At 45.6% G+C, this 24304-nt stretch overlaps 1 protein-coding gene across 2 annotated transcripts in view; it reads left to right on the forward strand.

Moving 5' to 3' along the window:
- Window positions 1-21954, forward strand: part of PIGQ (phosphatidylinositol glycan anchor biosynthesis class Q) — a 38075-nt gene extending 16121 nt beyond the window's left edge. For both annotated transcript variants that reach the window (XM_083412445.1, XM_083412444.1), the window contains 9 exons: window positions 1240-1371; window positions 3495-3615; window positions 8957-9083; window positions 10081-10234; window positions 13038-13149; window positions 15901-15981; window positions 16666-16780; window positions 17532-17593; window positions 18289-21954. In XM_083412445.1, coding sequence (XP_083268571.1) covers window positions 1240-1371; window positions 3495-3615; window positions 8957-9083; window positions 10081-10234; window positions 13038-13149; window positions 15901-15981; window positions 16666-16780; window positions 17532-17593; window positions 18289-18441 — 1057 coding nt within the window. In that variant the 3' untranslated portion in view covers window positions 18442-21954. The remainder of the gene's footprint in view (window positions 1-1239; window positions 1372-3494; window positions 3616-8956; window positions 9084-10080; window positions 10235-13037; window positions 13150-15900; window positions 15982-16665; window positions 16781-17531; window positions 17594-18288) is intronic.
- Window positions 21955-24304: the final 2350 nt, after the last annotated feature.

Genomic DNA, 24304 nt, shown 5'->3' on the forward strand with positions numbered 1-24304 from the left:
CAACATGGGTTGAAGAGTTTCTAGGTAAATCCTGCTGGTCTTTCTGCTCTGCATTTAAAATATTGAACAGAAATCTTAATCCTGGATTAAATAATTCAGAAGGCCTAGTTGTGTTCTCAGGTGGAAATGGGTTAGTTCCCCCCCCCCAAAAAAAAGAGACACTTACGGTTTTTCTACAGTGCAGCATGCCACTAGCAAAAACATTATCTGAAAAGCACTTTAGAGCTCCACATAGTCTGTTTAGGATTATACCATTCTGAATAATCTGGTGTCATATTCAAATGGTTGCTAATTCCAGATTATTCATCATTAAGTTTAACAGTGTCCTATATAATTAATTAAACTGATTGAAGGTTGCAACCCTAGATATTAGATTTAAAAATGTTAAACCAAAAAAAACAACAACAACCCACGCACAACATTTTCCATACTTCTGTTTCTACTTTGTGCTTTGGAATTCCCTTGTGGTAAAATAAGGTCCTGCAGACTGTAATTTTGAAATAAAAGGAAATATTAAAAGGAAATTATGTTTTCCTACATGACTTTGTGTGTCTCCCTATTTATGTCGCCAAGAAGAGCAGTTAGCCCTAGGCTGCCGCCACCCACTGGGTCTTTTAGAGAGCAATCAACAAGCGACACTTTCTTTCCTCTGTCACTTCAGATGTTGTTACCAGGCAGGCCAATTGAATGGATGTGCGTTCATTTCGCTCCAAGGTGGTGGGCTGCAGCAAAGTGCAGAATAATTCGGGGAATGTGAGCGGGGAATTGCCCTGCGCTGCATTTACTGGGGATGCACCTCAGCTGTCCAGGGTGGGGCAGACAGCGATGAGCTCCGAGGCTTTGAACCTGACAAACCTTTTGTGAAGGGTAGCTGAAAAGGCCTCAAGGGCTGCCCACCATGAATTCTGCTGGGCTTTTACCAGCTTAATGGTTATTCCTGATGCCTTTGAGCCGATACACTTGTGTGACAACCAGGTAACAATGGGAATGTGTAACAGTGCAAATCCAATCTGGTGGCATGTGAACTTTTTCATTCATGAGAGATCTCCTTCCATGGAGGCCCAAATGGCTGGTTGAGGGGTGTGGAGAAGACATGGGTTCTGGATGTAAAGGCATTATAATGTGATCACAGCAGCATTTCAGAATTTTCAGGCGTTTTCATCTGAAGAAGCATGTGGAGTCCTGGGAATCTTGCACAATCATTTTCATTGATTGACTTTTTTTTGTTTTCAAATCTAGAGTGTTGACGTTTTGGCCCTTGTCTTTCATCTGGAGCAAGCTGTCAACTTGTGAGCAGCTGGGGCACCGGCTGCAGCACCTCCAAATTATCAGTAGCAGGCGGAAGGCTCCAAATCAGACTCAGCTAATGAGGTAAGGCCTGGAGGTGGGAATTCTCCTGGTAGATGTGAACAGGTCTGTGTCCAAATACATCAAAACAAACTATGCGATTCATAAAAAACCTCTCACAGTTCCTATTAGTAGTATTGCCCAGGAACCAAATAACTACTCCAAAAATGCCCAAGCACCCTGGCACAGCCCAGTGGGATATTCTTTCTCTCTTTCCTTCTTGTATATGCTGATCTGTGACAAGCTGCTAGGCAGATCCATCTTCACAAATCCAGCCTGTTTCCAGCCCTTACAGCATTCAAGAAAGAGGTGGACATTTGTAAGCAATAACTACTGAAATCTTAAAAGCCAGGAACACTGTGTCATCTGGTGGCCATTAGGACTGGTAGGATGGAAGGTTGGGTGGCCAACAGGAGGCAGAGCCAATGGCAGACAAAACCAACTAATTCTAGTTTTGTCCCCATCTTCCCCCCCCCAGCAGAGTTCTGCAATGGCAGTGCTGAGGTTAAGAAGGAAGAAGCAGTGCCACCCTCTGGGCATGTTCAAAGTAAGAAGGCAGGCAGGTGGAGGCTGGCTGAAGATAGAGTGAGGGTGTACCATGTACCCTGATGGACCAGCCACCACTCTTTGTCGTGGCCTTGCTCAACTTGGAAAGAGCTCCCTGAAGCTAAAAACTGTGGGATGTGTTGATTAACTATAGCACAGAAATGCTTAGGGCTGACTTTGTGGGTTGTTTTTTTATGAGTGAGGTGGAAGACTACTATCCTGTTGCCCAAAATATAATTGCTGTCTGTTTGTCTGCTTTGGTCTTTTTCCGGAAATGCCTTTCTGTTCCATGATGCTTATGGTCCATACAGCTGCACCTGAGAGTTTTAGATTAGAACATATTTTTATGTTTGCCCCCATATTCCCACCCACACAACTTCCATTTCTGTCTAGCAGAAAAAGAGGTTGCCCAGGAAACAAGCCTGGCAAGCACTGACGCAGCTGTTGGGAATATTTGTACCAGCGCCTACCTTCTGCTCCTTCCCCAGCTGCAGTGACCTCAGATACCCCCTTGAGAACATCCAGCATTTCATGACCCAATGACTACATTGTATGCCTTATATTTTTATTTGACTTTTGTTGTTGTTTTTGGTTGAATCACTTTGGGTTTTTTGAGTTCTGAATCTTCTTAGCTGCGAAAAACCAATCCAAAAATTATATTTTTACTTTTACTGAATGAACCGATCCAGTCCCATGGACCACTCTACCAGATGCATACAGGATCTGCTGGCATAATGCAGCTGTTGGAACATCTGATAACTTGTATTGAGTCAAACCCATTATGTCCATGTAGCTTAGTATTATGGACACTGACTGACAGCAGCTCTCCAGGGTTTGGGGCAGAAATCTCTTTCAGCCCTTTTTGGAGATGCTGGGGATTGAACCTGGGACCTTCCGCCTGCAAGGTGAATACTCTACCAGTGAGCTGCAGTCTTTCATCATAATGGTGGTGTGCAAATAGTTTTATCAGAATTGACCCCTGTACCTGCCTCAGTGCTGAGTGATGCTGGGCTGTCAGAGCTTGAGTCAATGCAGCCTTTGCTCACCTGGTGCCCTCTATACACTTTAGACTACGGTTCCCATCAGCACCAGCCAGCACAGCCATAGGAAGCTGATGGGCACTGTACTCCAAAACATCATGAAATCGCCAGGTTGGCGGAGGCTGAGTTAGTGTAAAGTCTGAACTGACAAACCATCATTTGGATCAGCTGACAGTCCCAAGAACCAGAAAGCATGGTTTGCAAACCCACTTCAAACCATGGTTAGTGCTGTGGCTTGGTGTAATGTCTGAATTGACAAGCATTGTCGCTTTTGTTGTTTAACCTCCAGAAGCCCCTAGAGGTGTAAGTAAAGAAGCAGCTCTAAGCCATGGTTTTACCTGCCTGTTTGGAAATTTTAAACTATAGTTTGTGTTATATAGGCAATTAATTAATTAAAAGCATTTATACACAGCCTTTCAGTAGGAACTAATTCCAATTTGGTTTACAATAACAGCATTAAGTACAATAACAATATTAAGAGAAAAAGTATGGATTGCTAAAAATCTAGCCATTCCTCTCTTGCCTTGAACCTGAATTTATTTATTTCTACCTTGGTTTCAGAAAAGCCAACATATTTCTTTCTCTTCTGATTGACATGACTCTTGGGATACTACTGATGTCCTGGCTGTACCAGAAGAATCGAATTGGTCATCTTGCCAATGCCCTTGTTCCAATGGCTGATGTAAGTTTTTGGCTGAGTCTCATACCCCTGAGGCCAGCACTGTAAGGATTAACTAAAAATGACATCAGCTCCAATATGGTGATGGGTCACTTGCCAAGGTGTGTCTGGCACTTTCATTATACGGTTTTCGTTGTATGCTGAAGACACACCTCTTCAACCCTTTACCCTGGTCTTTGACACCTGGGATCTGTATTTTTAGGACACCCCCCACCCCCAGGGATGCGGGTGGCGCTGTGGGTAAAACCTCAGCGCCTAGGGCTCGCCGATCGCATGGTCGGCAGTTCAAATCCCTGTGGCGAGGTGAGCTCCCGTCTTTCGTCCCAGCTCCTGCCCACCTAGCAGTTCGAAAGCACCCCTAAGTGCAAGTAGATAAATAGGTACCGCTTTATAGCGGGAAGGTAAACGGCGTTTCTGTGTGCTGCGCTGGTGCTGGCTCGCCAGAGCAGCGATGTCACACTGGCCACGTGACCCGGAAGTGTCTCCGGACAGCGCTGGCCCCCAGCCTCCTAAGTGAGATGGGCGCACAACCCTAGAGTCTGACACGACTGGCCCGTATGGGCAGGGGTACCTTTACCTTTACCTTTTTACCCCCACCCCCACTCTTCCTGTGGTTGTAATTTGTTTTTAAATGTTTTTAGTGTTGTATTTAAAATTGTATTGACCTGACCTTAGGGTGAAGACTGGGTAATAAATCCATAAATCATAAACACTAGCAGTGCAGTGAGGATTCATAGAATTGTAGAGTTTGAAGGGATCCAAAGAATCATCTAGTACTGCTCTCTGCAATGCAGGAATCACAGTGGTGCGGTTTGGGGAGAGTTTCAGGGCCAGATACAGAGTTTTGGAGGGCCGCATTTGGCACTTGGGCCTCACGTTCCCCACCCCTGGTTTAAATAAATAAATATTTATTCTACCTTCTACAGTTTCTAGAGAAGACAGTTGTCCGTGTCTATTTTATAGCAACCCTACATAGCACAAAACACACACTTGAGTATTAATCACCTTGCTGCGAGACCCTTCTGCCTCTCTCCTCCTTTCCCAATGATGCCACACATGGAGGCAATCAACTGCCTGCACTGCAGGATCAACCTGGCATCTGAAAAGATGTGCTTTTCCTGGCATCAGTTTCCTCCAGCAGTAGCAGTTCTGGAATGAGTCCTCAGCATTTGATTGTGCATTGGGAACTCCTGCTCTCTCACTCTCTCTTTATGGTGCAAGTTTGCTTTCAGCCCCAGAATGGAGCAAAGTTGCCTAGGAAATAAGGTTCATGTGACAACAAGGACCTAATTTAAGTTTTCCTTTCCCTGAAATTCAGTGAAAGAAATGACTAGCGCTCTCTTGCTTTTCTGTCTCCCCTCATTTTCTCTTAATGAACCGTTCAGCCCAGACTGGAATAGAGTCCTACAGAATCTGGCGGTATAGCTGCTTTACAAAGAAATTACTAGGCAATGGCCCATTTTTATGTGGCAAAAGCAAGGGTGGGAAAACTTTTTCTTTTTCATCATTGAGAGACGTAGTCTCTTGGTGGTGATTTATCAAGGCTGCCTACTAGAGGTGGGTGGAGCCGGAGTGTAAAATGGGCAGGAGCAGAGCCCAAAATGGATTGTGCCAGAACTGAAGATGGGCAGGTCCCATCCCCCCACTTCTCTCTCTGCCTCCCTCTCCCCCCCCCCCCAATGTTTTTCCTCAATACCAGCTTGAAAGTAGGCCAAGGATCACATGAGGGCTGAGATATTTAACGAGGCTTCTCCTACATCTCTTTTCTGAAGAGCTGTCCAAAAGCTGGCAACTTGCAAAGGCAAGTCTCCCTCTGATTAGACTTTGGGTTGACTGAATATGATTTGCATTACCTGCTTCCAAAAGAAGTACAGCCCCCATGTACACTTCAGTGGAGCTTGTGCGGGCAGACCTTCTAGTGCAGGTGTGTGGGACCTTTGGCCCTCCAGATGTTACTGAACTACAACCCCCTTCGTTCCTAGACATTGGCCATCCTTGCTGGGTCTGGTGGGAGTTGTGCCCCTTGTTAGCCACTAGGTAAGAAGATACTTTTGAGATATTCCAACCCAGGCCCCAGCATTTTTCAGACCAGCCCTGAATCCTTTCATTGTCAGGCATGCTTAATATGAATGACTGCAGCTAAAGACACAGTCTATTTCAGGCTGTGGGTTCCCCACCTCTGATCCTTTCCAAAATGGTTAAGCACTGCGGGTTTCATACTAGGCTAAGCTGAAAACCACAGTTTTATGGATCTTCAATCCTGTGGACAGACATGCAAAGCTGCAGGCACCAAGAGATTCAAACACGTGCCATGCCACAAAATAGCTTTCCTCTATCTTGGATGTTTAAATCTTTAATTCCGGTGGATGCTCTAAATATTATATGAGATCTGTTTCTAAAATGTCTTGCACTTCCCTTTGGAACAGCAAGTCAGTAGAAGTCAGCGGTGGCACAGATCAGCCCTGGATCCTAGCCAGCCAGGCCTCAGATGGGAGCGAAACCGAGGGAGATGGCACAGTCAGTTTGGTTATTAATGAAAACTGCTCTAGCCTGTGGCTGAATCTTGAATGCCAAATGCTGTGTGGCAAACATGGAGATAACCTCAAGTTCATAAATCATAGAAACTAAAGATCTGAAGCCAAATGCTTGGTTCATTTATTTTGAATCAGAACACGAAATCCAGCCCTCCCAGGCTCCTTGGCCTTCAGTCATTCCCACTGGCAGCATTCAGTCTCTCCTGTCACTAGACCCTATACCAGGCTCTCCTCCACCAGCGCCATCAGCCTTCTGCTGCCTTCACAACAGCTGTGCCACTTGACAGCATCAGCACAGGAGTGCTCCTGAGTACTAAATACCTTGAAAGGATTTCCTGTGCTTGTTTCTTCTTTTCTTTCAGTATACACGAATTTTCCATGCCATTTTGCAATTCTCTTCCTGCCATTTCCGTCTCGTGGCCAAAAGCACACAGATTCTTCCCTTGTTGAATTTTACTGTAGATAATAGCAGGGTGGCACTAGAATATTGTGGACGGTGTTTGGAAGGATAGTGTGCTACCAAGGCTGCATGTTTGAGGAGTGGGGTGGAGAATCTGCATAGCAGATCCAATGTCACTTCAACGTGGTAGTGCAATGTGGGGATAGCAGGAGGCACAGGTGTGATTTTCTTTCCCCAGGAAGCATTATGAGGCTGGATCAGGCCAGCAGCCCATCTAGTTTAGCATCCTGTTCTCATGGTGGCCAACCAGAAATCCATTACGGGAAGCTCACAAGAGGCACTCTCTCCACCTGAAATTTCTATCAACTGGTAGTCCAAGTTTGTGGCCATCACAACTTCTAGTAATAGTGAATGCCACAATTTAACTTAGTGTTGTGTGACGGTCATAAGTTGTAAAGAAGACATGGATGCTGTATACCCAACTCCATCCCAGGCACCTCAGATGTGATGGCCCACTCCAATAAAGTATTGCCAGCTAGCTCCACTCAAGCAGCATCAAAACCCAGAGGTGCTGAGCAGTCGAAGGGCTGATGGCAACGACATGTCAGCCACTTCTGGAAACACAAAAGGTAGTGTAGCAAGTGACCTTCAGTGTAGACATAAAACTTGGCTGCTAAGCCCATCCCAGGATAATTGTTCTTGCTACTTAAACAAAAATCCATCTTAGCTGTATCCATCACTGATGCTTCAGATGAAGGTTTAAAGACAATGAAATATTTAACGGAAGAAAGAATCCTTAACTGCCACTATTGAGGCTCCAGATTAATTGCAGAATACCCTTCATAAATGTCTCTAGGTCAGCTGATAAGTAGAGCAGAACTACTTATCTTGGGAGTATGTCTTTAGGCATGAGCTGTACTTTACTGTAAATAGAACACTTGCTGTAAGTAAAACAATGTGCTTGTCTCTGAAGGGTAGCCGATTTCTAAAGGTTGGTCTCTGGGATTCCCAGTAGAGTCTTCCATGCATTCAAAGAATCTTAAGAGACTCTGTCTTATCAGGTACACTTGAGAAAAGGCAAGTGTGTGTGTGTGTGTGTGTGTGTGTGTGTATGAATATGAGATGCTCAATATATTATCTTATTTATCAGCCTTGGAAATAAGCGCACAGTAAGTATTTATTCCTCATACATGTTATTACACTTCCTCATGTTAGTCATTATGAGAAAGAAAATAGAAAACCAAATACTGGGGGTGGGGGGAATCCTGCTCGGTTTGAAGGTCATTTTAACCAACTATAGGCAACCTGGCATGCTCTGGTCCATGGGGTCGCGAAGAGTCGGACACGACTAAACGACTAAACAACAGCAACAATAGGCAACCAAGCATGTGGCTATTTGCAAGACTGAGGATGGAAGAAATATGATACTTCAAAGGTCAGATAGCACGCAGGATTGTCTGTCCTCTTCTTGAATTTCATTCAGAAGTCAGCTAAAACAAAAAGAAATCCTTCTTCACCCTATGCATAGTTAAATTATGAAATTTGCTATGTGAGGATGTAGTGATGGAAAGCTTTAAAAGAGGATTCAACAAATTCACAAAAGAGAAGGCTCTCAATGGCTCCTAGTCATTATGGCTATATTAACTCCATTATGGGAGGCCATATGCTTCTGAATGCCAGTTGCTTGGGATCACAAGCAGGAGAGATCTATTGCACGTGTGTCCTGCTTAGGGGCTTCCCATAGGCATTTGGTTGGCCACTGTGAGAACAGAATGTTGGCCTAGGTTGGCCTTTGGTCTAATGTAGCAGGGCTCTTCTTATGTTCTCTTGTAAGACTCCTACCATCTGAAACGTGTCAGGCCCTGATAAATTATTTCTAATGCCCCTTTCATGTCGCCTCTGGCGTTCATTCCCATGGTGGTAACCTTCCTGTTTCCCTCTCTTTTGCAAATCTACTGAATGGTGTGTTCTTAAGCCCACTGATGTTGATGGACTTTACCCAAGTATCCATTCTGTTTGCCTTAATTTGCACACATAGGTCTCCCTAAGATGTTCTTTACTATGCAATGTTCTTTTCCTGAAGACCAGATGCTCTCCTCTGCTGCTGTATGTTTTGCTGACTCGCCAACTGGTGATCCAGTTTCTGGAAATGTGGTCTTCATTTTATACTATCAAACAACTTTTTCCCTCCACAACATGGAAAAATTAAATCCATTCCCACCAACAAATCTCACTGTGTACTCCAAACAAGCTGAATGTTTCCAGTACAACGATGAAAATATTATTTTTCCTTCCACAAAGGAAAGAGTAACAGAATCTTTCAGATGATCTCATCTTTTTGCGGGGAGCACGTTGCACACACAACTGAACAGCTTTCTGCTAACCCCAGCTGTTTTATCCTTTATGGTAGCATGTGGCCCAGCAGCTCCAGGACCTTCTGCAGTGGCTTATGGGTGTGCCAGCTGGTTTGAAAATGAACAGAGCTTTGGACCAAGTGTTGGGGCGGTTCTTCCTTTATCACATTCACCTTTGGATTAGTAAGTGCACCTGCTTTTACCTGTGATTTAAAACGAGAGAAAGAATTTTGTGAACTTTCCCAAATGCAAAGGATTTTACTTTCACTTTTAAAGTAAGGTCATATCCAGGTGACCTGATTTTTTAGCATTCTTCCTGATTTGTTTGCAGATGACTTTGCATCAGAGCAAGTATTGTCAGACCATTTCCATTGCATTTCCTCATCACTTTCCTTATTGCAGAAAGACTGATCTTTTGGAGTAGTAGATTTCTCCAAATTAACTAGGGATGCCAGCAAAATTGCCACGTTCTGGTAGCGTTTGAAGGACCCAAGATACAAGGCAAATCATGCAGAAGTTGTAGTCCAATGTATCAGGAGGGCACTGGAATGGCAAATACTAATATAGAGCCTGTCCATCCACGAGGAGGTCAGCTTTTGTGGCCAAATGTGCTTATAGTCTGTGGCCTATTGTCTGGAGGACAGAGTGAATTTGGAAGTGAGCCACTCAATAATTAAGCCAAATCTGTTCCATCCTTGTCCTGTGCTTAACTAAATCAGTTGCAGGGATGCTGTTCATCAACTATTCACCACTCTACTTCCTTTATGATGACAGGCTGAAATGCACCTGCCATGCAAGTCAGGCAAAAGGGTAACGTGTGCTTGCTGGGATTTGTGCTCTGAATGAACATACTAAGACCCATGCAAACCTCTATTGGCAATCTTTCACAACCCAGTGTCCTCCAGATGTTTTGGACCAATAGCCCAGCCATCGTGGCTATTGATCAGGATTGACAGGAGTTGTAGCCCACAAACATCTAGAGAGCACCTGGTTGGGGAAGATTGCCTTAGGGGGTCACCCCTTGGAGAAGAGAGTATATGAGACGTTTGGGTTTTGTCAGTCTTTTGAGGAAGATGGGGGGCATATTTTGATGCTGCATTGGTTTCCTTCTGTGTTTCAGAAGCCTCTCAGTGAACAGGAGTGATATTCTTTTCAGTGTTGCTCTTTCCTTTTCTCTCAGGTTATATCCATCTGATGTCTCCTTTCATTGAGATGATCCTCTGGCATGTTGGTTTATCAGCCTGTCTAGGCCTGACAGTGGCCCTTTCCATCGTCTCTGATATCATTGCACTCATGACCTTTCACATCTACTGTTTTTATGTCTATGGAGCCAGGTGGGTGTGGTTTATCTGCTGCAGCTAGGCATATGCCCATGTGCTAAGAACCACTGTGAAGTCATTATTCATCAGCATGTAAGGCCTGAGATTATATCTCACCATTCAGGAGATCACTGAGAGGCCTTTGGGCAGGTAGCTTCTCCAACTTTACAATGTGGAGGCTGATTATCACTCTGAACTGTGAAAAATATGAATCAGATATTGGCCTGATTCAGACATAATGGCCCCATCCAACAAAACATGGTTTGTCAGATCAGGAATGAGCATGTGCCCATGTATTTTCTCCCTCCTATTGCTAATCTTAATTCAGTACTTGCTGGGTTGTTAAATCACAGTTTACATGTACATGCAAGCCAGGAAAATGAGGTTCCTGAAAACCAGATTATCAGACCATAGTTTGGAATCCTAGTTTGTAAGGATCACTCAAGCCGCAGTTTCCTAATACAAAGGTCACAGAAAAGTGTGTTTTTAGAAAACGGAGTAATGTTAGATGAAGGCACGCAAGAGTGTGTGTGGGCACAAGGCTCATTCCTAGTCCCACAAATCATGACTCATTGAATCAGGATTGAATCAGGATTGTTGTGTATCTGAACTAGGCCAAAGATTGTGTACAATGTATCAGGTGTTGGTGTAATGTGAACTCCGAAGTGTGAGCTATGAAGTCTCAATGATACCCAAATAATTTAGTTATTATAAAGCAGGGTTGGGGGACTCTGTGCTTCTCCAGAGGTTGCTGAACTAGTTTCCATCATCCTGGCTGGGGCTGATGGGAGCTGGAGTCTAACAGCATCTGGAGGGCCACTGGTAACCCACTGGTTAAGAACTACGCACCAAAGAATATCTGTGGGATAGTCAGCATGCTGTGTCACCTTTCACAGTGGGGGGCTGGAAGAGAACATACGAAGCGAACTTTTTCAGAATCCATCTAGGCAAGCAGGGTCTCCTCTGACTGGTAGCATCTTTCCAGGGTCCCAGGTAAAATATGTTTTTTCCTAGCTTTCTGCACTTGTCTGGCCCACCAGAGGGTGCTGCACTCTTTACTGTCGCAAACAGGAAAAAAACGGGAAGAATGTGTATGCACAGCGCATATCACATTTCATACCCAGTACGTCAGGGTTACTTTCACCATAGCCTTTCCAAACAAAATGTTCTCTGCTGCATCTTTTGTATCCAAAGACAAGGAGGACAATTGGAGAAAAGAAGCCCAGGGAAACAAAGCAAGTTCTCATAAGGATACCATGCTGGGGAATAAAAGGGCAGCGTTTTCTTGGGCTGCGGGAGACTGGGAGTATAAGGTTGTCAGAGCTGCAGAGAGCATTTGGTGCAGGAGGAGCCTTGGGCTGGGTGGCCAGAAGTTTTACTTGCAAAACTGATTCCACCAAGGAGGAGGCTTTTAGGTGGTTCATTCCCAGAACCCAATTAGCAACTTGGATGCCAGAGATCCATCCTGATGACTTATAAGGGTTAGGGTTATAAGGAGTGGGAAGTGGCTGCTTTAAAAACAGTTATGCACAGGAGGCCTGGGCCTTGTATACAGCAAAAGTCTTCAATTGGGTGAGCCGGGCCTATAAGTTGCTCATGTCCTGGCTTAAAATGGGTGGTACCAGTAGCATCATCACTATCTTTTCTTCCTTCCTTTCCTTTCCTTTCCTTTCCTTTCCTTTCCTTTCCTTTCCTTTCCTTTCCTTTCTTCATTTCCTTCCTTCTTTTCTAGAAAATCAGAGCAGGAAAGGGAGAAGTAAATTGCAAGGCAAAGAAAGATGAGGGAAGAAAAGGAAAAATGAGAAAGATGGATATATCCGTTCATTAATTTCAGAAAGCGATTTTGGTTCTGAAAGGGGGTAGGACTATAAATTGGTGGTAGAGCATCTACTTCGCCTGCAGAAAGTTCCAGGTTCTGTCCCTGGCAGCACCTTCCCGCAGGGCTGGGAAAAGCTTCTGTTTTAAAAACCCCAGGAGATGCTGGCAGTCATTATAGACAGTGACCTCGATGGATCAGTGCTTTGACTCAGTGTGAAGCAGCTTCCCGTGTTCCTGTTCTGAAGCCTACTAAGTTTTCAAACTTCAGTCTTCAGGAAACCTTTTCCACAGGGAGTACTGGCCTATTGAAACACCCCCTCAACTCCTGAGCATTCCAAGATAGTTTCTAGGGTACAAGTTCGGTAGACGCAGAGTACTCGTTTACCACAAGAGCCGAGATCCTTTTCCAGAATTCACTTGTAGGCAACCTTCCAGGGGCTGCATGTCATAAGGTGGACAGGGCATGTCATGCAGTGGGCAACGTTTCCAGCCACACCAAAGTCAGAGGTTTGCACACATGCTCAACTCTCCCTCTGGGCGAGCAAAAAGCATTTTCACACTCATTCCAGCCAGGTAGAAGCATTCAAGGAAGGCGTAGAACATGGTTGGTGAGGGCTGGATAGTGAGGCCTGAAAGGCTGCGTTTGGTCCCCTGCCTCAACCTCTCTGCCTTTGAGCCTCACTATCACCTTAAATGAGCTGGTGGAGAAAGAGACCTGGCTTTCTCCAGTAAACATCCTGCCTTGCCAGATGTGCAGTGGAGTGCCCAGCCAGGAACAAAGAAAGCTGCCATTTGAATCTTATGTATTTATTTATTTAATTTATATACTGCCCTTCATCCAAAGATCTCAGGGTGGTTCACAAGAAGGAATGAACCTCATGGTTAGACAGCTGGCCGAGGAGATCCCTATTGAAGCAAGAGCCCCTAAAGGTACTTTGGGGGTGGACGGAGGTATTTTCTGTCAGTCATGATTTTGTGCTTTCCCCCTCTCTGGACCCAGGCTCTACTGCCTCAAAATCTATGGCTTGTCGTCACTGTGGCGCTTGTTCCGTGGGAAGAAGTGGAACGTCTTGAGGCAACGAGTGGACTCCTGCTCCTACGACTTGGACCAGGTGAAGGTTTTTAGGGTGTCCGGGAGGGAGATAGTTCTGTGTTTCCATGTGGATTTGCATGTGCACACTCACCCCCTCCCCTCCCCCGTGGTGCATATGCAAAGGGCTTAATTTGGCATTATTTCCAATGGCTTGCTGTTTGTCACCGGCTGTGCATCTGTAGGTGTATTGGCAGAAAGAGCTGCAATTCAACCTTTTGTGCATGTTTCTGAACACAGTAGATGCTGGTGCATATCAGGAACATTCAGTCCCAACCTTCCTCTTTGCCCATACAATGGCCAGGCACGGCCTCCCTGTGTATCACTCAACCCTGAATCTCACTGTTCTCCGCTGGCCAATTTTCTGCCTGGCTCTCAGGCAATTATAGCCGAAGGGGGCCTAATCCCTGAGAGACTCCTTTGGCAGATGCCTGGTGCCATACAAGTCAGAGCGCTGGAGTGATAAGGGCGGGTGGGGAGGGGGGGGGAAGCAATTTGAGTAAAAGACACCAAATAATTACAACCATACCCCACAGTGTTGCCATAGTTACCTGCTGCTTTGTGTTTCTATTAAAAGGCTCCATTTAATTCACATCAGATGGAGTTGGGCCCACACATTCCCATCAGGATGTGGATAATGTTTTGAAGTAGGGTGGGGGGGGGGTGGCTCTATCTGCTTCTTACCTTTTAGAAAATGTCAAGGTAACAGCATGACCAGTGTGGAGGCTGGGTCCCCTCAATCCCCAACCCTGCTTTCAAACAAAGTGGAAAAAGTGAGGAAGCTAGGGCTGAACTTCCTTACCACTGCTTTATTCCTTTGTCTGCCAGGAGATGAGATTGCTGGGGGTGGGGGTTGCGAGATGCAAATATTCCCTCCAGCTTCTGCTGTTGTCACTCTGAGCTTTGGAGATCTGCTTAAGCAGAGCGTGCTGCTGGATTTTGTCTGAGGGCTGTCAGGTTCTTCTCAGTCTAGAGTTGGCCAAGGAGGTCACTGCTGTTCAGTCCTTCCTGGGGGGTGGGGGGGTGGCAAGGGAAGTGCTTTAAACCAAGTTGTTTCTTGTTCTCGTCACATGATGATCTTTTATATCAGAGTTCAGGAACCTCAGGTTCAGGGGCTGAATGTGCCCTTCCAAGCCTCTCTGTCTGACCCCGAGACCACACATTCCCTGCCCAGCCCCAGGCCCTACTGGCTCTGCTTCAACCCTCCAACTGTTTGTTATCATTATCATTAACATTATCATTATTTATTAAATTTGTCTACCACCCTTCATCCATAGATCTCAGGATGGTTCACAACATAAGATTACAATATAAAAAACACAAAATATATAATAAAAGTAAGACCAAAAACAAAGCACCATTTTCCCCTCCCACAACACATTTAAAAGGGCATTGGATGTCAATCAGCCCAAGGCCTGGTTGAAGAGGAATGTTTTTGCCTGGCAACTAACAGTGTATAATGAAGGTGCCAGCTGGACCTCCCTGGGGAGAGCATAACACAAATGGGGAGCCACTGCAGAGAAGGCCCAGGACCATGCTGCCACCCTTTGAACCTCTTGTGGAGGAGGCACATGAAGAAGGGTGTCAGATTATGATTGCAGGCTCCAGATAGGTTCATATGGATGTATTGCAGTCCTGAGCTCTTTAAGGCTTTAAAGGTCAAAACCAGCAGTTTGAATCGGGCCTGGAAACTAATTGGCAGCCAGTGCATTTGGGCCAGGATTCATGTAATATGGTCAAACCATCTTGCCCCAGTGAGCAACCTGGCTGCCAGATTCTGCACTAGCTGAAGTTTCTGAACCATCTTTAGAGGCAGCCCTACATATAATGCATTGCAGTAATCTAACCTAGAGGTTACTAAAGCACAGACAACAGTACAGCGGTACCTCGGGTTACAGACGCTTCAGGTTACAGACACCACTAACCCAGAAATAGTACCTCGGGTTAAGAACTTTGCTTCAGGATGAGAACAGAAATTGTGTGGTGGCAGCATGGCGGCAGCAGGGGGCCCCATTAGCTAAAGTGGTACCTCAGGTTAAGAACAGTTTCAGGTTAAGACCTCCAGAACGAATTAAGTTCTTAACCTGAGGTACCACTGTAGTTAGGCTATGCCTGTCTAGATAGGGGCACAAGGTGAGCCACCAGCCAAAACTGATGGAAGGCACTCCATGCCACCAAGGCCACCTGAGCCTCAAGCAACAGCAAAGAAGCTAGACGTATCCCCAAACTGCATACCTTCAGAAGAAATGTAACCCTGTCAAGAGCAGGCAACCTCCTAGCCATCTGGTCTAGGGAACCACCCACTAACAGTACCTCAGACGTATCTGGATTGAGCTTCAGTTTATTGGCTCTCATCCAGTCCATTACCAAGGTAAGATAACAGTCCAGCACATCTACTGCCTCACCTGCAGATATTGCTGACATCATACGCCAAACCCGTAAACATTTTCACTGGCTGAAATGTGTCTCTGAGTTCTGATAATGCCTCTCACTTCCCTGGATGGTGTATGAATGTGTATAGAAGATAGCTTGCAGTACAAAGGTATAATTTACTTTCCCCACTCTGCCTGCTTTTGCCTATGGCCCTGCTCTCCACTGGCATGTGGCCCCAGAAGGTTGCCCAGAATGAAATGTATCTGAAAACAGTAAGGATAAGGCTTCTTTGCTCTCAGAGTATTTCAGCCTTGTATTGCTACTGACTCATAACTTAGATTTCTTTTTATAGCTGCATTCAGCTACTATAGGATTGATTTGTGTCCTTTCCCTCCTACAGCTATTCATCGGCACTTTGCTGTTTACCATCTTGCTGTTTCTTCTGCCCACAACCGCGCTGTACTATTTGGTCTTTACCTTGGTAAGTTTGCTGCTGATTTCGTTGCTCCTTATAAATGTATTGGTTGCTTTTCTATAGGAATGCACTCAAAGGGATATACAAAAGTTATGAAGGGCGGCTGAACAATTCCTGGCCGAAGTGGAATGGAGTTGGGTTTCTATGGTCCAAACAGCACTTGGCTGGATGATAGGATGCAAGACTGGGAGGGGAAAGAGGACTTTCCTTTCCCTTCTCCTGGGAGCCAGAAAAGAGTCTGGGTTGATTGGTCAATTGATACGCTGGTCCGCCTCGAAATGTGTCTGAGTAGCACTCAATTAAAACAGCTGTGTCAATTGTTGCAATCAGTGGTTGCTGTCTTCAGCCAGCTTCCACCTGCCTGCCTTCTTAGATGTCTGCTTGCTGCCAGTCTAGGAACTAGCAGTTCCTCCTTCTCCTCCTTAGTCTCAGCGTTGCCCTTGTGAGAACTCTGCAGGGAGGAGTGGGAAGGGGACAAATATACCATTAATTGTCCTTGGCTTTGGCTCCGCCTGCTGTTTGTCTCCCTGCCTTCTGCCCCAGAAGTCCCAATGAGTACAAATGGCCTCTGCTTGCAGCTTCTTCTTTCAGAATGAAAAATTAGAGTATTTGACAAACCTAAGTTTGGCAAATTTGTCCAGTGGTGGTACTGCTGTAGATTGAACTAAAATAAATTCTTTTTCCTCCTAGCTCCGTCTACTGGTGGTGATTGTACAAGGCTTGATCCATCTGCTAGTGGACCTCATCAACTCACTGCCCTTTTATTCAGTCATTCTCCGGCTCTGCCGATCCTACAGACTTGCATGTAAGCTCCTTACTGTAGTCAAGGCAAGACTTCAGAAGTTGCATATTAGCGGGGACAGTGGTTGGAAATTTTTGCTTAGAAGCAAGTGACAGGCATCTGAAGACTGGTCATGTGTACTTTAAAGCAGGGTTCAATTTCATAGAAACACTCACCACTGTTGCAATAACAATGGTTTGCATAAGGCTTGCATGGTACTGGGAAGGCCATATGTTTAATTGGTTGCTGGTGGGGAGTTCAGGCAAATTATCACCTGTCATTATGCTTCGCGAACAAGATGCTATCACCTCCAACAGCTAAGAAACCTTATGGGTGTTCAGTGGTTTTCTGGTGTTCCTACCACATACATCAGTAGGGTCACACTGACAAACAAGTCAGAAGGGAGATCACCAAAACCCAGTGGACTGTTTCTTGGGAATCTGCCTTCTACCAGGTCAGACTCTTTGCCCATCTAACTCAGCATTGTCTGCTTAGACTGGCAGCAGCTTTCCAGAGTCTCAGATGAAGAGGGGGGCCTTTCACATCACCTGCTTCCTGATCCTGTTAGCTGGGGATGCCAAGAGTGGATTGAACTTGGGACCTTCCAGATGCAAAGTTGGCGCTCTGCCATTGAGCTATGGTGCCAACTTGGCCAATAATCAGGGGTGATGGGTGCTGAAGTCCCAACAAGATCAGGAGGGCACCATGTTGACTACTGAACCAATCGGCCAATACAGACTGTATCTTTCCATTACCTACTCTTGTGTATTTTCAGCTGGTGTGAAGTTCAGAGTCCTGGAGCAGGAAGCTGGGAAACCTCTTCGACTTCTAATGCAGGTAAATCATTTCATTGCTTGATGGCCTGTGCTTAGGACTTTTCCTGCTTTTTAGAACAACATTTTGCTCTTCCATATTGACCTGCTCCCCAAATTTCCCTCCTGTGAGAGTGCACAGGACTCCTCTTCAGTTTTCTGTAAAACATTTAGCCCAGCAAGGAAGGTGTCAGTTGTAGCACTCTGGATCCTGTCCAGTCTGAACAGGCTTCAGTCCCCTAAGATGCTGAGCTAAGCTTGTGTTTAAGTGGCTTGCTGGATCAGGGCCAGAGCCCTTACTATAACATGTAGTGTGGGACTTGCAGTGAATATAGAATAGCCTTGTGCTGTCAACTCAAATTATGAATCCTCTAGCCATTTCCAGTGGCTTAGAGATTGTTAAGAACTCCACTCTCCTAATTCTGTCTTCCAACAACAGCCATGTCAGAAAAAACACTTAGAGTGCCATTTCTTTGGTATTCTCATGTCAGTTGTGATCTCACATTATGCTGAGCTTCTGCACTCCTGTTTCCAAGAGTGTGAAACAGATCACCAAACGGTCAGGCATGAAGCTTTAATTTGAGAGGAGCAACTCTTTATGCAGGAAAGGAGTTGCACGCACACATCCACACAGGCACACCGCTCACCCTGTGCACATGACTCAGCCTTGTCCAGGTACAGCCACTGCAACTGTCCCTCTCACTCCTTCTCTCCCGGCAGATAAACCCTCTGACCTACGGCCGCGTGGTGCAGCTGTACAAGCTCCCAACATACAGCTGCTACCCCAAGGACTCCTGGGGCTCTTTGTGCAAGAAACTGCTTGTTGGGGAGCTGATCTACCCTTGGAAGCATAAAGGAGAGAAGCAGGACTGATTCGCAGCAGCTGAGGTGGACTGCAAATGCTTGAGCCGGAAAGGAACATTGGAGAGGCAGGGCTGTTACTCCTGGCGAAAGACACCTTGGAAACAGCAGCTGCCAAGTGGTACCCATGGATGCTTCATTTTGCCAGGAATGTGTTGGGCGGTCAGTTTCCAAGGAGGAAGGGAGGGATTCATTTCAGGAATGGGCTCCCCTTTTCCTCTGGATTGAGGGAATTCCTTCTCCCCACCACCACTCAACGAAACATTATCTAATCCTGAGTTAGAAATTGCCAGCCTGGAAGTATCAGGTGGCCAAATTAACGCGACAGCCGAGAGGAAATCTGTTTTCATTTGTTTGTTTTCTTAGGGTAAGCTGCCATTTCTGCAGGAGCCCAGTGTGTGGTATCTGACACACAATTCCACTTCTTGATAATTTCAGCTTCGCTCCCCCCCACTCCTGACATGCAGGTGTCTAGCCCAGGTGATTGTGATGATGTGGGTAAAGATGTATGGGCAACACCTGTCACAAGCTTGGGAGCCAAAGGGGTGGCCCAATAAGACCTCCAGTGGTCTGGAGAGTCTGCCCAGCTCCAATCAATTCCTGTTGGGGGACAAGCACCTGGGGAGAGCCAATGTTTTTATACCCTGCTTGCAGGGTTCCCAAAAGTATTTGGCCAGCCACTGTCAGAGACAGGAGGATGCTGGTCTGGTTGGAGCCATGTCCTCATCCAGGAGGACTTTGTTCTTAAGGTATTATGAATTAATGGGCAAGCTAGTTCTGAAATGTATCGTGTAGCTTATGTGATTGATTTCTCTTTGACATATACCTGCCATGGTGGGATGTGAGAGATGGGACAAGCTGAATCAGGACCATGGCATCTTTAACCCTCTACCGTCCTGATTAGAATGGAGCCCGTGTACATCTGCTATTTGCAACAGGAAGAAAGTTCTCATGGGTGCTAATAGGGCTTTATTCCAATTGAAGATAGCAGGTGAGGGGAATTCTGTGGGCAAGGGGTTACATGCTCTCCCTGGTATATTCCTGATCCATTTCTCACCCACACCAGCTCTTTGTTGAAAAGGAATCAGCTATGCAATGTCAAACTACATGACAAACATTGTGTCTAGTCTGGTCCGTAGTTAATTACAGAGTTTCTTGCCTCCCCTGCCCCTGGCAAGTGACTAGAAACCATAGCAGATTGTGCAAAATTAGGGGGGGAAATGCATTGGAAATTATGTAAATATGCTCCCAGGTCATGACATTTAGTTTTTCATCCCAGACTTTTGCTTTCTTTTATAGATTATATGACATGGTTGTTGTTTTCAAAAGTAGCCCCACTCAGCTTGTCACAGCACTTCTACAAGTGTATTGTGATATATCCATTAAAGGGGGGGGGGCAAATCATTACAGGCAGTGACCATTTTGTGCAAGGGTTCTGTTCCCTGCCCCCACGCATGTCGGCGGAACACATATAAGCCCGTCCCACCCTGTTCCACCCCACCCCCGTTCTGCCTTCTTCTGGGTCCAAGGACCTGTGCGTAGGCGATCATTCATCAGTTTGACATGTCTAAAATGGTCACCGCCTGTATTATAGCACCTGTAGGACAATTCTAGGACAAATGTAGACTGCCGCAAAACTTTGATATATAAATATTTAGTAGAGAATACACACTTGCCTTGCTTTTTTACAACATAGACCAGAAACCACAGAAGATATTTATTATCTAGTATTTGATCATTCTGAGCTCCTTATTACATAATTTGGCCCTAGTGAGGCTTAGAACAATTAGTAATCAGATGATGGATCCATGTACTTGGTGATTTTTAAAAATGTTTTAAGCCAGTTTATTGGACATTGAATTCTATATTGGAGGCAAATCTGCTTTGAGCACCCTAATAGAAGCTGGTGGTGGTACAGGCAGGATAGCCTCTTATCTGTTGCTTAATTTGGGAGCAGGACTTTATGGTATTTCAGGCAACTTGACTTGAGAGAAATGATTCCTAGACAAGGAGCTGGAAGCATACTTCACTTTTCATGTCAGCTCCATTGAAAGTCCTTGGGGCAGATTCTTTCTGAACAGTTTTAGGTCAGTGTGTTTCTGTAAGATAAAGGCCCAAAGTACTCACTGCCTTGCCATTAAGTTTCAACTGAAGAGCCATTACTAAGTGCCACAGTACAAAGCAATAATCGGTGTACCTCTCAAGGCTCCATGATGGCCAAGAACATTCCTGTTTTTTTAACCTTTTTTTAAGTCAAAGCTTTAATGTTCATTTCACCACCAGTCCTTGATTTCCAACATGTCTTCCTCCTACCCATTGGCATTTCTGTTTCCACCATGCCTCATAGCAGGTGGTACCTGCCAATCTTAATAGCACAAGCGCTAGCCTCCAGCTGTGTGACACACACACTCTCTTTAGCATTAACATTACTCTCTACTCAGGACAGACAGTGACAACATACCCAGGGCACGATTCATGCCGGTGCTTCCATACTTCATCCTCAGGCAAACAGCAATGCCCTGAGTGGGGAATTAAGGTGGTTTTGGCAAGGCCAGTGGAGCAGGCCCTGGCCTCGAGGCACTGCCAAGGATGGGGCACTAGGGGACCCCTTAAAACATGGAGCTGGCTGGCTCTTGCTTACCTGTGGATCCGGACTCATTTGGTGTGCTGCCAGCCTCATGTAGCAACAGCCAAATACACAGTGTTGCCCTTCCTTGCGATTTGATGTGATGTGATTGAGGCCCATTTAGTAGCATGGGTGCACCTTGCAGCACCTCCATGTCTCTCTTTCACCAAATGGACTCCCATCGGAGAGAGGCCGTTATTTGTATTTCCCTGCTTTACGTTGACAGACGTGCATTGAATTTGATGTTGCCACATAGCCACTGTGTATATTCTTAAGCCATAACAGAGACAACCTTTAGCCGTGACACTTCTGCCTAGTCATAGAGCCCTGTTCTGTATGCATGTGGTCTTGTGTATGCACAGTGGGCCTTGGAAACACACTCAGAAAGTCACACACTCCATGTTTCTGAACCAGACTCCAATACTGCACAGAAGAACCATCCCGATGGAAATGAAATCTCTTCGTATGTGCATCTCGCCGTGCTCATTGCAGGATGGAGATCATAAATCGTTCTAATTTCTCTCTCACTTTTACTTAATTTGCTGAGAGTTCTCATGAATGTCCTCTTTCTTGTTTTTTCTGCTTTTCCCTGGGTCTTGCTCTGGTGTGAGCATTGTTGTTGGCCTGAGGGGGGCAGTTTGCCAATTTCACTCTGGTCACAGGCAGAATGGAGCAAGCACTCAGCTTGCTGCACTCATCTTGCTGATGCCAGCACTCTAGAACTCTTAAGGGGGAGAAGACGAGCAGCCTGATCTTCTCTGTCTGCAGTGTCAGTGCCTGTGTTGTCTTCTGCCAAGCATTGGAGAATGCCCGGGAACTCCTGCCCTGCCCTGGCATTGCCAAAACAGGACTTTACTTCTCTGTTAGAATTCTGCTGCCAATAAAAATGATTTATCTGAGCCTTTCTTGCAAAACTATGTTAGTGCTTCACTTAAAAGCAACAAAACCACATCTTAAGCAATGATTATGGTCTAGAATCCCTACCGTAAGTAGAAATACACCACTACTACTACTCTTGCTCAAGCGCCATGTGATGTTGTCAGCAGGAAATATCTCCCTCCTTAAGTTACATAGAAAGACTCTGCTTGTGGTTTCTGGGGTTTGCCTTCTAATGCAGTCCAACTGTTTGACTCAGTCCTCCAACCAAAGGCATGAGCCTTGATCTAGTGTCACCCATGTGTGCTCACTTCTATTCTGGCACAAGACTGCTAGCATAAACAGGGGCCCCCGACCACCATCCTTTACTGCCCCTATTGATGCCACTCTGGATTCCCAATGGATGGGCTTGTCCTCTCAGATTGCAGTTCGAAAGTGATAGTGGTAAAAAGGTAAAGGTAAAGTGGTGCATCTGTTTTGTATGCAGAAGGTTCCAGGCTCAATCCTGTGCATCTCTGCTGCCAGTTAGTGTAAATCAGTGGTTTTTGACCAGTGTGCCATGAATGATTGTCAGGGGTACCACAGGAAACACTGGCGAACCCGGTTCCCCAGATTACGAGACTACTGCTCTTAACCACTACACCACACTGGCTCTGGGGCTGACCAGGGGGAGCTTCCCAGGCCCCTGTGGGGCAGTGTGAGGAGGCACTTCTTTTGGGGGCAGGGAGGAAGCTCAGAGACTAGGGGCAGCCCAAGGAGAGGGGAGAGGAAGCTGAGGGAATACTCCACAAGGGAGGATGTTTGAAAAAGGGTGAGAGGCTGGCAGCTCTGCAGGCAAGGAGTGACATAACTGGGCTCCTGAGCCCCACAGGGGTGCTGCAGAAAGAATGTTGTTGGTCAAGAGAGCCATGGATTCAAAAAGGTTGAAAACCTCTGGTGTAAACTCTGAGCTAAATGGACCAAGGGTCTGACTCAGTATAAGGCAGCTTCCTATGAGCATCTATCCTTGTTTTTATATTTGACTTTACATTGTTTCTTTGAGACTTTTTTCTGAAAATGATAAAATTATTATTATTAAGCAATATTAGTGGTCTGCAGTAGTTTGAAATTCCTCGCTCAGATAGCAAACCGCTTTCTATTGGTGCTGGGCCAGTGTCATGCTTTGTTTATCTTGAAAATCCACTGCAGCATCAAAATGATTTAATCTTCCTCGTCACTGGAAATACAGAGGGATTAGATCATGCAGTACGGTCCACTGAATGAGAAAGGACTCTGAATTTATACCTGCCTCTTGTTCCTCCCCTTCCCCATCCTGCTTCTGCTGCTTTCAGTCTGGATTGGATTCAAACCGCTTAAACCATCTGGTGAGTCAGGGTTGCAAACCATCTGATCTCATGAGCTTTCTGTTTGTCTTGCGTATGTGTGCCAGCTGGCATGTGCATTGGGGGGAGTGTAGATGAAGATTTCCAACATTTATTTCTGCTGGGTCTCAAGAGCAGCTTTCGTAGGCCTTTACCAAACAGAATCTGACATGGAAAACCTTCTTAGCAGAAAACACCCTGATCCATTTACAATGGAGAATGTAACATGTCACCCAGGCCATCCTCGAGATAACTGCTCCTGCCATCTACTACTGCAGGAGGGCAATAGCTCAGTGGCAGGGCTTCACATGCAAGAGGTCCCCAGCATCTCCAGGCAGGGCTGGGAAAAACTGCCTGAAATGCAGGAGCTTCTACTTAAACATGAGTCATGCACAAGAGGCCTTAGCCTCATGTTGAGCAATAGTCTTCAACTGGGTGGAGTTGAAGTTGGTATTGCATGGACAAATGGGTGGCACTAATAGCATCATCACCATTTTCCTTTCATTATATATATATATGAATGAGAGGCAGGAGAGGGAGAAGTAGAATGGAGGAGGAAGTGTGATGGCAGGAGAAAACAAAGAGAGAGGTAGGTGGGCATATCTGGTCAGAAATTTCAAAAAGGGGATTCCAACTTCTGATCACAACATCTGAAACATTTGCTGCCATGTTGGTGTTTCTGAGGATGCCCTGAGATTCAGTGTGGATGCCCAGGAGCCAATGGAGTTCCTCTCCAATGTATGGAGAACAATTCTGAAGGTCTTAGGTGACCTGTTCCCTAGCTAACTAACCCCAGTGTTCCACATTTAAAGTAATAAACTATTAAGTCTTGCAAATGTCCATGCCAGTAACAAAAGAAATGTTTAACTGGTGATTATGGTTACAAATGTTGGATGACTCTACAAAAGTACTTCTCTAGTCTATTGGCCTGAATGGAAACTCTCATTGTGATTCATATATACAAAGGGCTGGAAAGGCATTTGAGTCTGTATTTGTTTTAAAGCTGAGGTCA

The sequence above is a fragment of the Podarcis tiliguerta genome (assembly GCF_965153285.1).
Source record: "Podarcis tiliguerta genome assembly, chromosome: 14".
In the NCBI taxonomy this organism is placed as follows: Eukaryota; Metazoa; Chordata; class Lepidosauria; order Squamata; family Lacertidae; genus Podarcis; species Podarcis tiliguerta.